The sequence below is a fragment of the Oncorhynchus clarkii genome, chromosome 7 (genome assembly GCF_045791955.1).
Source record: "Oncorhynchus clarkii lewisi isolate Uvic-CL-2024 chromosome 7, UVic_Ocla_1.0, whole genome shotgun sequence".
In the NCBI taxonomy this organism is placed as follows: Eukaryota; Metazoa; Chordata; class Actinopteri; order Salmoniformes; family Salmonidae; genus Oncorhynchus; species Oncorhynchus clarkii.
This window is the reverse complement of record NC_092153.1, coordinates 42,706,230-42,721,168: the sequence shown is the minus strand read 5'-3', so window position 1 is coordinate 42,721,168 and position 14,939 is coordinate 42,706,230. Positions and strand designations below refer to the sequence as shown.

General features: G+C 43.8%; 1 protein-coding gene across 1 annotated transcript in view; it reads left to right on the top strand.

Annotated features, from left to right (window-relative positions):
• Nucleotides 1-990: 990 nt before the first annotated feature.
• The window catches only part of LOC139414256 (contactin-4-like), a 31,460-nt gene continuing 17,511 nt past the window's right edge, over nt 991-14,939 (top strand). Inside the window, exons 1-10 of the mRNA XM_071162157.1 lie at nt 991-1,070; nt 2,938-3,064; nt 3,218-3,387; nt 4,543-4,638; nt 6,912-7,115; nt 7,833-7,935; nt 9,135-9,319; nt 9,973-10,115; nt 10,547-10,676; nt 11,039-11,189. Coding sequence (XP_071018258.1) covers nt 1,010-1,070; nt 2,938-3,064; nt 3,218-3,387; nt 4,543-4,638; nt 6,912-7,115; nt 7,833-7,935; nt 9,135-9,319; nt 9,973-10,115; nt 10,547-10,676; nt 11,039-11,189 — 1,370 coding nt within the window. The 5' untranslated portion in view covers nt 991-1,009. The remainder of the gene's footprint in view (nt 1,071-2,937; nt 3,065-3,217; nt 3,388-4,542; nt 4,639-6,911; nt 7,116-7,832; nt 7,936-9,134; nt 9,320-9,972; nt 10,116-10,546; nt 10,677-11,038; nt 11,190-14,939) is intronic.

Below are 14,939 nucleotides of genomic sequence, written 5' to 3'. Positions count from 1 at the left end.
CGTGTCAGAGGGAATTATTATTATTTATCTTTCCTTTTAGCTTTTTACTTTACTTTCCCATCCGTGTATGGAATTCTGTTCACGCGGAAGGAAAACTGTGTTCCCGTCTCAATTTATATCGGAGATGTATTGCACCTATTCAAATGTCTCCCATTCGGGCCTGTGTAATAGCCTAGGTATTTATTTACCAATCCCAGCACATCATAACGAGCTAATGTTATTGATACCTAACCCTCTCTGTCTGGAGCTGCTGATCAAAGCCTGTGAATGTGTATAGCAGCAATTCTTTGCTCTTCACAGCAATAATAGTTCTCTCTGATGCTTCATAGAGGATATCGTCTGTGTCTGCTCTGTGTTTCGAAGTGGATTGCATGCCTTGCCTCGAGATGGATTGCTCTCTCTGGCTCTCTCAATAGAGGCCAGGTTAAATGGAAATGTCTCACCGCGCTGTCATATTCCCTGCCCTTCAAGAGTCACATCGGACGTCTCCCCGGCACATCCTTTTCACTGCTGTGAGGAGAGAGAAATGCATGCAGATCTGTGTATGTATCACGTTATTTTCCACAGTGTAAATGTATTGAACCAGTAGTTTCGGCGAAATCTAAACAGGGCCTTTGGCAGGGCGGTTGAGCTACTCATCTGTTGCTGCTGTAAGCCTTGAATCTTTTTTCTCGCTCCCTTGACTTGTGCTCCTGGGAGATATTGTAGCAGCAGAATGTACACACCAAATATCAGCTCCTGTAGATCAGCTACTAGCTTGTCCCTCAGGCACGGGATCTTGACCCTGCTTATTTTGATGAATTCATTATTCATGGTTGACTGATTTTCCTCAATTCCAGCTCCATTTTTCAACAGGCTCAGTGTATAGCCTATTGCAAAAGGATTGTTGTCACATTGCCCATTTTGTCTTTTCTCCTTTCCGCAGCTACAAGGAGCAGAGTTTACACAGGAAATTTTCCCCTCTCACTGGCAATTGGATGGGAAGAAAGAAAGCCTTTGACCTTGGAAAATGAAAATGTTGTTGCCATGGGAACTGTTAATCCTTCTGTCACTCACGGACTGCCTTGCTGGTAAGATGTGCCCCACGTTGCCTTTGATACCACACCTGATCTGCATACACCCCTCTGCAAGCGATACACCCCTCTATCTGTTTTATAATTTCCTTATCTCTTCAAAGAGTATCATGCTGTTCTCACCCAAGATGCATGCTGTTAGGGGGTTTCCTTCGGTATGACATCACTCGTCATTTGATCTATACCGCCACAAAGGATCATGTGTCAAACTTGACCAAACTTGGAGTGAAAGACGTAGGGTTTGTGATTAACTCACAACACAATGGTTTCCATGATGCTAATTGTATTAGTATTTTTGTATTTCTCATTCTTCATGTCGTATGTCTCGCTTTATGCTCATCTCCATGGCAATAACACTTCCTTAGTTTCTTAGCCATACCACTCAACAAACACCTGCAAGGTCCCAATTACTAACCTGAATTCTGTTTCCGTACACCGGAGTGACCTTCGAGAGGCAGAGATCTGGAGTGTCAATATAGCAGTGTATCTCCCACACGTTATGTCTGGGTATTATGAACTATCTACAGAATGGAGAGGGATTTAACGTTGACACGCCTGGCCGACAGATTTAAATGGAAGTCAAGCCCGGATATTTACAAGCCATCAGACAAATGTATTTAAATGTACACAGTGTATGGAGTAGGTGGCTATTGTGTTATCTATGCTGCCATCTCCATTGAGTTAGCATTTTATCTTCAGTCAGCACTTTTCTCAGGGACACGTACAGATCAAGGCAGCCTGGAAAAGAAAAACGACAATGACGAGAGAGGGGGGGGGGGTGGAACAGAATGTGGAGATGTCAAAGACTTCTACTTGGTGCAGGTTGATGTATTTTCCTCATCATTGAGCTCACATTTACATAAATACATATATAATTGATATTCAGTGTGCATGTGTAGTTTGATGACAAGTTGGAGGGTGACTGCTAGCCAGGGTGAGATCGCTCCAAATTACACGAAGCACAAGCATTTCCCAGGTTGAATAGACCAGCTATAAAAGGTTCATTCATTTATTTCCTTTAAAGGACAGAGATATGAAGCACCTCCCTTGGAGGCTGAGAAAGGAAAGGAGGTCCTCACCTCAGGCAAAGCTTCTCCCCCACACTCTCATTAGCATGATGATGATGCGGGAGGGAGTACTTCTCTTTGTCCTAGTCTTCAAGGTTAGGTACCTGTAAAAAAATATATAAATATATAAAAAAAGAATCTCATATCGTTCATATGAAAGACTGTTGATTTCCAAAGGGGACATTAGAACCTGGACTGTAGCTGTACCACCGACAGGATCCTGTAGCCTACTGTGTGTCGGAACAGAGAAGACGATTAGTTCTGACGGGGGGGGGGGGGGGGTTACGCATTAAGGGAACGATAGCTGTATTTCAGTGGAGTCAATTACTGTAACATGGGGTGATTACTCTGGTGTATTGGTAAGTTGGCAGCAGCTTACCAAAACAGCAGACTTGACTGAGCTGCCGTCCGTGTCATGGGTGTGCCAACAGACTGCACGTTGGTTGAAATTCAAATGGAAAGAAGGAGAATACTGTGGAAGATGTCCCTGGACTTCCTGTATGACTTGTCCATGTGCACTGTAAATTGCGGCGTCCGAGTATGCGTGCAGAGCTACAGGGTGTAGAGAATGGGATCAGTTCATTGTCAGTGTCGTATTGGTTCTCTCTCATGTCAACACTGTGGCGAGGCTGTCCTTGTAGCCTAAGACTACTGTGTGTATAGTAAAACAGGTTGGGTACATAGTTGGGTATAGGTTCACACAATGTATGATTTGTCCTCAGTGATTGGCTTTCGCCGTTCAGGCATAGTTGTCGGTAGCAAGGTAAAACTAAAGCGGCGGAGCTCTTTTCACTCAGAGAGAAACGCACGCCATGGACCTGTCTTCACTCAAGAACCAAGTGACAGCGTTTTCCCCCTGAGATCTGAGGACAACAAGGTGTTCATCAATTGTAAAGCAAAGGGGAACCCAGTCCCGCATTATAAGTAGGTGCCTGTCCTTTAAAACTCTTTAGCTTTTCATACCTTTCCCCGTGTCAGTATTTTCATTTAGAATACTATTTTGTCCTGTGGCCATGTTGGTTTGTACTGTCTGATCGTGAGGAATAATCATTTGTGTTTGTGTGTGCGGCTCTACAGATGGAAGGTTGATGGGGGATATATTGACATGGATTTGAACTACAACCTGGTTGAAGGAAACCTGTTGATCAATCACCCCCATGCAACACATCACGGGGGCGTTTACCAGTGTATTGCTACCAATGTCTTTGGGACCATCGTCAGCAGGGAGGCCAAGGTTCAGTTTGCATGTGAGTAGATTTGGACTCCTATCTTCAATACGAAGGAACAACAAAACACTGCCATTTCAGACATTTAGTGTTTTTTAGAGACAGTCTGTTTCTCTAGTCATGACACATCAAGTGAAGATGTGATTTGCCACGATTTAACGCACGATTAAGTACAGCACAAGCAAATCATTCAGGTTAGGAACCCCAAAAGGGGTTTTCTTCTCACTCCGGAAGCATGTTTTAATTTGAGAAGAGCTGTTACTTTGGGGTAATTGCCGTGTTGACATGCACTAAGCCTGCAGCTCCATTAGTGATTAGTGTAAGTCGGAATCTTCGAATGGTTTTAAACTCTGGCTTAATGTTACACCCTGACTAAATCACATCATCTGGAGCGCTTTCAACAACAGATGGGCACGTTTACCTCTTCTTCTTCTCACTCAAATGCACTGTGAAATTAACTCCCTCTGTAGCCAGTGAAAAGATAAACATCATTCCAGACTAAAGTTCTCCCATGAATCCATCAACACATGTATTTACATCTCTGGAGATAGTGCCAAGACGAACCCAGTTGGAATGGTCCACCTAAGTGATATGCCTTGGTAGACCTGGTAGGGTGTTCATATGTCAATGTTGTTTCTTTTTACAATGCAGGTCTACTGACAGGCTCCAGCTAATTAATCAAAACCAAACCAATCCCACATTACGTTAGGGAAGTTATAACCAATCTCAGGGGGTAGGGGTTTGTATTATTCATGCAGAAAGGGTGCTCATACTTGATATGTTCATTTAAATGGTGATAAGCCTTTGGATGAGATGAGACTTTGTTATTGTTGATATTTGCCTGCCCCCCTCTTGGGATTTGAATGATATTTCCAAAGGTTTGGGGTCCCTGGAGCTGTCTATTTTTCCTCGTAATGCAGCAGCATTTAATGAAAAGTGAAAGTGATCCGTAAAACCCCGGTTTAGAGAGAGGTATTTATGTCTCTCCCTGTTCACACATGTCACTGGTGGTATTAGCAGGGAAGTAAAGCAAATGAGGTACAAGCAATGTGCATAGAGAGGAACATGGTCTTCAAAATGAAAATGCCCTCTCCAGAATCTCACTGCAATTTAGGGGAGGTTCAACTATAGACGTCTGAAAGTAATCAGAGCCACTTTGTCTTTGCCTCCCCACAGATCTGCAGAACTTCAGCAGAAAGTCCAGGAACACAGTGTCAGTGAGAGAAGGCCAGGCTGTGGTGCTGCTGTGTGGCCCTCCACCCCATAATGGAGGTACCACACTCTTACAACAAAAAAAGGTGCTATCTAGAACCTTAAAGGGTTCTTCGGCTATCCCCATAGGAGAACCCTTTGAAGAACCCTTTTTGGTTCCAGGTAGAGCCTTTTTGGGTTCCATGTAGAACTCTTTCCGCGGAGGGTTCTACATGGAACCCAAAAGGGTGCTCCTATGGGGACAGCTGAAGAACCATTTTGGAACCCTTTTTTTTTCCTGAGAGTGTATAACGCTTTGTATCCTCAACCCTTACTGATTCTATGCTGCTTCACTTTCACACACGCCCCAGCTATCTTATGCCCCCTCACAATCACACCCACTTTCTTTCCCCAACACTGCTGCACGTCTCTGCTCTCATATCTACTATTTCTTCTCACTTCTAGTCTTTCATATCCTACTTTCTGTCTCTTCCTCTCCCGTGGGACTGGCTTTTATGATCAGTCCTACTGGACTGGAGCAGGATCCCTCATCTACCTGAACTCTCCCCAAACTCCAAATGCCGTTACATCCCCAGTTCATACCTTCACACTTCATGGCCTCAAGCTCACTCTTTCCCAGTGTGACCCGCTACCGTGCTATCATTTGTAAGCCTCCGGCGTTCCACTTCCTTCCAGCGCTCCTGGTGGCTGGTGTGTCGGGGGGGGGGGGGGGGGGGGGGGGGGGCGTTTATCCCGTGGCACAGCTGCGAGTCTCTTCCGTGTCTGTGTGCTGCTGATTAGCAGACCCTCAAAGTGCCCCGCACTCCTGAAGCCATTCCGCGCCACTACCACAATTTCACGCCAGCGTACCAGCATTTCTCCACTCTCTGTTTCCAACTGAATCAATGGCCACGAGGGATTCAAACCGCACATTTTTTGCAATCTGTCTTCCTTTTCCCCAAAATGCCTTCATCTCTTCATTTTATATTTTCTAGTTTTTCTTCCAGACATTTGATGGGATTGTGTGTCTCCAGGTGGATTTCAGAGGAAAGACACACATTTTTGAATTGGAGAACAACGCTGTGGATTTTAGATCCAAGCAAACATGTTTGTTTTCTGTCATAACTTGTATTAATGTCAAACCAATTTAGTGCAAGTTATTGCTACAGCTCCACATTGCTCTATTGATACAGAAATGCAGAGCCATATAAATGTTATTTCAAGCAACTTTGAGCCATCAGTAGTAGGTGTTCTGAAATGGTCTGTGTTCAGTGTTCAATTCTGCGAGTCCTCTGTTGCTGTGAGACCACAACCCTTAAGCAGAACCACTCCATAATACTCTCTAATCATGAAAGGTCTGTCACTCTGCCCTGACTTTCACTATGATCATTTTAATTCACTGTTTCCCTGAAGGAAGCAATAGGATCTTTACTGTCTGCCCAGTCAAAAGACTGACTGCAGGATGTAATGTGTTCCTTGATCAGAGGGGCTCTAATACCCCAGCCCACCCTACCCTCCCTCTCTCTTAAGAAGCTCTTAATTTGACATTGATGTCTCCAGATCCCGCTGCTCCAACCCCCCCCCCCCCCCCCTCTCTCTCTCTCGCTCTGTCCATCTCTCTTCTCTCTCTGTCTCTCTTTCACTCCCTCTCTCTCTCATTAAAGGGCCGCCGAGTCTAAAGGCTGTCAGGACAAAAAGGACCCAGCCTAGATTACGATAATGTTTTTGAACTTAGAATTTTCTCCACTGTCTGTGTGATCGGCATAAGCCGGTGGCACTGACCCGTAGTACGTGTGGGAGGAGGCTGCTATCTCCTCTAACTGAAAATGGAATTCAATAGCGTATCCAGATCCCTGCTTGCTCTCTGAAATGCTTGGAGACGTGAAAAGAACAAGGTTCAGCCATGTTAAGCTTTCGAGCTAAAACAACAACAAAAAAAACATAACATTATTGAATGACGCGTTATTAAATGATAAACTGTTTGAAATACTGCTGTTGAGTATGTCGATGGGCAACAGTGGGCACAGACTAGAATGCCATGACTGCCATGGATGTGCCACCGTCTGTTAGTGCGACTGTTTTGTGAACTGCCCCCTGCACATATCTGCCATTGGAAATGGCAAAGTCTTATTACACTGTCTAAGTGCAATGTTAATAGATATTATAAGATGCAACTACTGCATGTCTCCATCCTTTTTATAGCTACAGTACAGGTACAAGAGTCTAACCTGATCTCTTGTTTATCCTTAGTTTCGCCACACTGGCAGATTCTGTAATGTCATTGGCACAAGCATCTCTTCCTCTGTCAATGCCCACGATCCTCTGCGGTCGCTGTCTGTGCTCTTCCCCTGCAGAGATCAAATACTCGTGGGTTTTCAACGGACGCCCAAGTTTCCTGCTGCAGGATACCCGCCGATTCGTCTCCCAGAGGACCGGCAACCTGTACATCGCCAAGGTGGAGGCCTCCGATGTGGGGAACTACACGTGTGTGGTGAGGAACATGATGACCAACGCCACCGCGTACAGCTCGCCCACCCCCGTGGAGCTGCGCCGGGACGGTGAGCATGCTCCACTGCTTCCACTGGCTCCACTGGCTACTGCTTATCCTGCATGCTGACCTGGCCTGCACCGTTGTGGGGAGTGAAAGCTAAGGAGATAAATCTTGTCGTCTTGAGCGCGACGGTGTTTTGTTTAGCTGCTGCTCAGGATCGGGGTTGTGCAGTATTCACGCTACCGAGCCGTAGGTCTGGTGCCCGCGTTCAACACAACTGGGAACTCCGAAAGAATACACGGTTCAATCATGACGCCAGTGATCTCCAGGTCGGTCAACTGGAGCTCTAAGAAAGAGGCCGGAGTTGGAGGACCGTTGAAAGGGATTTTTCTCAGTCGGAGCTCGGTTTTTCTTTCTCCAGAGTTCCCAGTTGTTTTGAACGCGGCATGAAAAGCCATCTCTCCCTCTGCATGAAAAAACACGTTTACGCATTTACATATCCGGAAATGTAGAGTGCATAGACACACACAGACACACTCACACACGTGCACACAAACACATTTCTGCACAGTGAGATTCACCTCACCAACCCCATTACCAGTGATTATACAGTGTGTGCCACTTAAGATTTGAGCTGGAGCAGAGATGTTGTAAAGCATATTAACACGCAGGCTTGCCCTTTACCAACCTGCTCTGTGCCACAGTTCTTGCATTTCATTTGAATTAAAGAATGCAATGTTCATTTTGTGTTTGAATTAATGTGACGTTCTTCCACCTCACACAGCTGTAATGGGAGAGTATGAGCCAAAGATTGAAGTTCAGTTCCCCGAAAGTCTTCATGTCACCAAAGGATCATCAGTGAAACTGGAATGTTTCGCCTTAGGAAAGTAGGTCTCAAATCAAATAAAATTGGATTTGTCACATGCAGCGTTTACAACGGGTGTGGACTTAACCGTGAAATGCTTGCTTTCGAGCCCTACCCAACGATGCAGAGTTGTTGTTTTTATTACCTATAAAGAAAAACGGTAACACAAGAGGAATAAAATACACAAGAATTGAGTTATATACAGGGAGTACCAGTACCAGATCTATGTGGAGCTATATACAGGGAGTACCAGTACCAGATCTATGTGGAGCTATATACAGGGGGTACCAGTACCAGATCTATGTGGAGCTATATACAGGGAGTACCAGTACCAGATCTATGTGGAGTTAAATACAGGGAGTACCAATACCAGATCAATGTGGAGTTATATACAGGGAGTACCAATACCAGATCAATGTGGAGTTATATACAGGGAGTACCAGATCAATGTGGAGCTATATACAGGGAGTACCAGTACCAGATCAATGTGGAGTTATATACAGGGAGTACCAGTACCAGAGCAATGTGGAGCTATATACAGGGCGTACCAGTACCAGATCAATGTGGAGTTATATACATGGAGTACCAGTACTAGATCAATGTGCAGTACTAGATCAATGTGTGCCATTCAGAGGATGAATGGGCAAGACAAAAGATTTATGTTCTTTTGAACGGGGTATGGTAGTAGGTGCCAGGCGCACCGGTTTGTGTCAAGAACTGCAACGCTGCTGGGTTTTTCACAATCAACAGTTTCCCGTGTGTACCAAGAATGGTCCACCAGCCAAAGGACATCCAGACAATTTGACACAACTGTGGGAAGCATTGGAGTCAACATGGGCCAGCATCCCTGTTGAATGCTTTCGACACCTTGTAGAGTCCGTGCCCCAAAGAATCGAGGCTGTTCTGAGGGCAAAACGGGGTGTGGGGGTGCAACTCAATATTAGGAAGGTGTGCATAGAGTCATTGCAAGATAGGGTCAGTGCAGATAGTTTGGGTAACCATTAATCAACTGAGATCATTAGCAAGCACACTGTAGCAGCATCACATAGTCTTTGCATATGGAATTTCAGATTCTGAGAATGTACTGTATTAGTCATTGGCCAGACATCTCCCATGACACACGACAATGTTAGATATCTATGTCTGGCAGCTAATGTATTAATACTAAGTGTCAGTGTGAAGCATGTGGCTGTGGTGACCTTTCCTGCCTGACCTCTCCAGCCCAGTGCCTTCCATCACATGGAGGAGAACAGATGGGAATCCCCTCCCTGGCAAGATCAAAATCAATCATTCCAACGGGGTCCTGGAAATACCATATTTCAGACCGGAGGATGCTGGTGTATATGAGTGTGTTGCAGAGAACTCCAGAGGAAAGAACGTTGCCAAAGGACAACTCGTATTCCAGAGTATGATCACATCACAATAGATTAACAGTTGTATGTTGCTTTTGTGATAGGCGATAATTCATTTAACTGTTCAGAAGAGTACAGGATTTCCTCATTTTATTTCCCAGGCTCATAAATACTTATTTGTTTAATAATGAAACAATTCAAACCAACAAGTGGTTTTCAACTTTAAATCCCTAAATATAACTAATAAAAATGAACAATTCCTTGAATGGTAATGGGTTCATCTGTCTTTTGTCAACGTTTAGCTAAACAAGTCGAATTAAAATTCCGAGTCCATAAATTATGGATAAATTATGGATAATGAGTCAGGCCTGGGAAACCTTTTTCTGTATGAAAGGCCATTATAATGACAGGATAATCTGGAATTAATTTGTACCAATTAACCTTTCTGTTTAGTCATTCTGAAGTAGCTAAGCCGTTGTCTTGCCAACTTGAATACTGCCAATAGCCAGTTGGTCCTTAGAGAAAAATACAAATGGCATCCCAAGCTTAAGGCAGCTTCCAGCTCTTCCATAGAGCTATTGTTTGTGCCATTATTTATTTTAGGACGACTTAAGCCCCCCCCCCCCCCCCAACAAAACAGTTCTGCATTGGAACTGTCAATATAAAGGCTGACATTTTGTTACTAAATCGTGTTCTTTATTCTCCAGGTGTTGAACATCTGCAGTGGGTCCAGACGTTGAAAGATGTTCATATGGCCATCGAGGCTAATCTCCAGTGGGAGTGCAAGGCGAGCGGTAAGCCTAAACCTGTGTACAGATGGCTGAAGAACGGGGAGCCCTTGGTGCCGGAGGTGAGAATGGCTTGCTAAACATTGTACTGAGCATTTTTGTATGTGTCATTGTTATACTCCATTAAGAACTACTCTACCCATCTTAAGACCCTTTTTCATCTCAGATCAAAGGCATGAGATCAAACATTAAGCCGGTTTGTATTTCAAAAGTCTACCCGTCACAAGGTTTGCTGCAAAGGTCACACTATCACAAGATAGATGATATCCATATTACACTGCAGAAAAATCCTGATTGACAGTTGTTGTTTTTTTGCTAAATCTTACATGGCCAAAATATCAAAATTGTAGTTGACCGTTTGCATGAACATTTGTATTGTTCAGATACTAATCTTCCTAGGTTATGCATTTCTAAAAGTATCAATTTAAACATAGTTTTATCACACATCCCATACTAAAGTGTGTTAATGAGGGTGTGTATGTCTTGCCACCAGGACAGGATACTGGTAGAAGGTGGACGATTGGCCGTCCCCAGGATCAACCTGTTGGACTCTGGTATGTACCAGTGTCTGGCAGAGAACGAACATGGCGCCATCTATGCCAGCGCTGAACTCAAAGTTGTAGGTAAGCGTGTCTGGAGGACTCTAGTCTGGTGTGTTTGTTATGTCTTATTTAGAAAGTTGAAGCCAGAGACACCGCAAGGTCAAGACATTTGTGTAGAATCACTGTCAGTAGGCAGAACCAACTCCAAAATAAAATTAACAAAAACAGTGAATATTAGCTGAGCCATGGTTTTTAGTCACATTTGCATATTTACTTGATAAAGAAAGCCAACCAGTGGTTTTTCATGAAATCCAATTTATATAATTGACTAGGATGCGTTTGACAGTTTTGCTAATGCATACAGTACATGCGATAGCTAGCTGCTGTGCCTTGTCAAAGAGAACAGAATGGTAGCAACAGGGTTTGTTCTGTTCCCCATGCAGCCTCTTCACCCGACTTCTCCAGCAGTCCTGTGAAGAAGTCCATGCTGATCCAGAGAGGGGGGGAGGTGATCATGGAGTGCCGTCCCCATGCGTCCCCTAGGGCCTCCATCTCCTGGCGGAGAGGGGGAGAGTTTCTGAAGGACAGCACGAGGTACAGTAACAGCCGTAGGAACAGTACGCATCGCTGCTCATGCCATTGATGGCACGTGTAAAAGGGCCCTTCTCCTGGGGCCGTGCTTAGCCTCTAGGACTCAACCCTATATGTCTCTACTTACGAGGACTGACGTTGACGAGTGTTCGTTTTCTTGCTAACACCCTCTCTTTTTGCTGATGTCAAAGAACTGTATCGCTCTCTGTATGTCTCTGAATTCAGGGATGTTCTGTGACCGTTATGGTAGGGGCTTTATGTTGATTATGACCTTGGTTTTTCAATCTTGTATTCAGCAGTGGCTATAGATGCTTCCTTGTAACCTCTCATGTAAGCCTCACAGCTTCACGGGTTCACAGCTCACAAGTTTATTTGAGGTACTGGTCATAGCACCAGAAGGGTTGTGTGGATGGTGTCACTGCTGCATGGCCCTGCTGCTGAAGCTACACTAGCCTCAGGGGAATTACTGTACTAAATGTGGCCATGCAGTCGTCTGGAAGAAAGACTCCGGCCAAGAGTACGCTGTGGACCAATGGCTGGAGCAGGCCTCTCCAACCCTGTTCCTGGAGAGCTACCATCCTGTAGGTTTTCGCTCCAACCCTAATCTAGCGCACCTGATTCTAGTAGTTAGCTGGTTGTTAAGCTGAACCAGGTTAGTTACAACTGGGTTTGAAGTGAAAACCTACAGGAGGGTAGCTCTCCAGGAACAGGATTGGAGAGGCCTGGGCGGGAGAATAATACACTAAGTATACAAAACATTAAGAACACCTGCTCTTTCCATGACATAGACTGACCAGGTGAATTCAGGTGAAAGCTATGATCCCATAATTGATGTCACTTGTTTGATCCATTTCCATCAGTGTAGATGAAGGGGAGGAGACAGGTTAAAGATTTTGAAGCCTTGAGACAAATGAGACATGAATTATGCATGTTTGCCATTCAGAGGGTGAATGGGCAAGACAAAGGATTTGAAGTGCCTTTGAACGTGTTATGGTAGTAGGTCCCAGGCAAACCGGTTTGTGTCAAGAACTGCAAGGCTGCTGGATTTTTCACACTCAACAGTTTCACGTATCAAGGGGTGGTCCACCACCCAAAGGACACCCAGCCAACTTGACACAACTGTGGGAAGCATTAACGTCAACATGGGCCAGCATCCCTGTGGAATGCTTTCGACAACTTGTAGAGTCAATGCCGTGACAAATTGAGACTGTTCTGAGGGCAAAAGGGCATGCCACTCAATATTAGGAAGGTGTTCTTAATGTTTGGTATACTCAGTGTATGTCCAGTATACTACTGCCTACCTTATGAGTCACCCAGGTTATGATTTACTCTCTAATCTTACTCAGCAGCTATATACTGGTGTGTGTGTGTGCGAATGTGTGTGTGTGTGGGTGAGTGTGTGTATGTGTGCATGAGTGAGTGGTTGAGAAAAGGAGAGGGGGAAAAGGTGAGAGCTTATTCTCACCAGCAGTATTCTGTTTATTGTACTCCTCTCACACCCCGGCATATACTCCCTCCAATTCTGCATCTTTAATTTGGGTGGTGTGGTTGAGTCAGACGGATTGTGAACAGGAGCCTTGGTGATACTGCTCTGTTATTCTCCTTAGTCTCCTGCTTTAGGGCTGTGGCCCAAATCAATATGTGCTGCCACATTTCCATAGTATTTCCGTAACTCAGTGGTCCTGCCTCAACATGTGAGCAGAGCGATTGATTAGTTACTGTATCATATTCCACGGAGCGGTCATGGGAGAAAAGGAGAAAGAAGTGATTACACAGGCTGTGCATCTGGACGAGAATAGAAAATGCACGGCGTGGAACGGCGTTTCTTTCTTAAAGCAGATAGTTCTTTACGTTTTGTATTTGTTTTGCAGCTCATTGCCCCTCAGGTCATGTTCTCAACGCGCCTCCATCACTCAATGTTTGATATTTTTGTCAATAAATCAGCGCAAAGCACCCTGTGTCAGACATGCTCTCTGGGTCTCAGCTCAGCTGGAGTGAATACGTATTTATTTTTAAGAGCTGCAGTGAAATTGTTTGATTTCTGAGCTTGCAGCTCACAGCCTCAGAAGGTCACGATAGCTAGGAGTTCTCAGCATCATTTATGCATGTGTTTACATTGTGTTCGTTCTAAAATAACGTACCAGCATTAGACACCCCGTGGCCTCTGGTGTTTGTGGAATATGGCAAACAATGAATAGAAACCACTGCTTTGTTATGAGGTTGCTTTTGTGATGTATGATGTAAACCACTTTTTAATCTAGTTTGTAACACTTTACATAATTGGGGATTATGTCGCAAATAGATTAAGTCAATAATATCAAAGAGAACACTGGTCCTAGAGCTGGGACGATAAACAGAAAAATGATTGACACCGACCGTACCAACCATTTATCGAGGACATTTTACTGTCATGATAAGTAGCCTATACTAGTGAAATGTGAAGTTTTCAATGAAATACTGTAAGTCTGCTTATATCGGCTACAATGGATAGTTACAATGGATAGTTACAATGGATAGCTACAATGGATAGCTACAATGGATAGCTACAATGGATAGTTACAATGGATAGTTACAATGGATAGTTACAATGGATAGCTACAACATTCAAAGTAGTAGTAGTAGTTCTAAGGGTACGGTAATAATTCAAAAGTACACTCTTAGAAAAAAGGGTTTCAAAAGGAGTCTTTGTCTCCATAGGAGAACCCCTTTTATTTAACCTTTATTTAACTAGGCAAGTCAGTTAAGAACAAATTATTATTTTCAATGACGGCCTACCGGGGAACAGTGGGTTAACTGCCTTGTTCAGGGGCAGAACAACAGATTTTCATCTTATCAGCTCAGGGATTTGATCTTGCAACCTTTTGGTTACTAGTCCAACGCTCTAACCACTAAGCTACCTGCTTATTCATGTAGAACCCTCTGTGGAAGGGGTTCTACATGCAACCCAAAAAGGATCTACCTGGAACCAAAAATGGTTCTTCAAAGTGCTTTCTTATGGGGGCAGAGGAAGAACCCTTTTAGGTTCTAGATAGCACCTTTTAAAGTGTAGGCTAACCGGTGCACATTTGTTATAAACGTATCCTTCCATTTATCGTTATTGTGATATTTCAGTCAATTTATAGAAATATGGAGAGAGAAAAAAATTGCCCAGCTGTTAATGGTCCCTGATTAGTATTTCAGTCATGTGCCTTTCAACCATTGTTGCTCTAGTTCCCTTGGTTTCTCAGTCCATACACCCAGCTACAAGAGAGATGGCTCTCTAGTCCTATCTGCTTTCATTTCCTTTTGGAAATGTATTTTAGTGTTTCGATAGGATCTCACACATGGTGGATTTTCATGAAATTGAATACATAGAATGGTCCTCTGGAGGAAGGATTTTTTACATGTTTTTTTTTAAACATTTGTATCTAAAAGCATAATTGAGAAATAATTCATCAAATTTGGCATATTTATGACATTTTGGCCTCGCCCAGGCCTTCTTTAATCCATAATGTTTCATCTGTAGGTGCTACAAAGCAGAATTCGATGGCAAACAAAGCTTTACTGCATGCTCTGCAATAGAGGTCGACCGATTATGATTTTTCAACGTTGATACCGATACCGAATATTGGAGGACCAAAAAAGCCGATACCGATTAATCGGCCGATTTAAAATAATAAAAAAATGTATTTGTAATAATGACAATTACAACAATACTGAATTAACACAAATTTTAACTTAATATAATACATCAATAAAATCAATTTAGCCCCA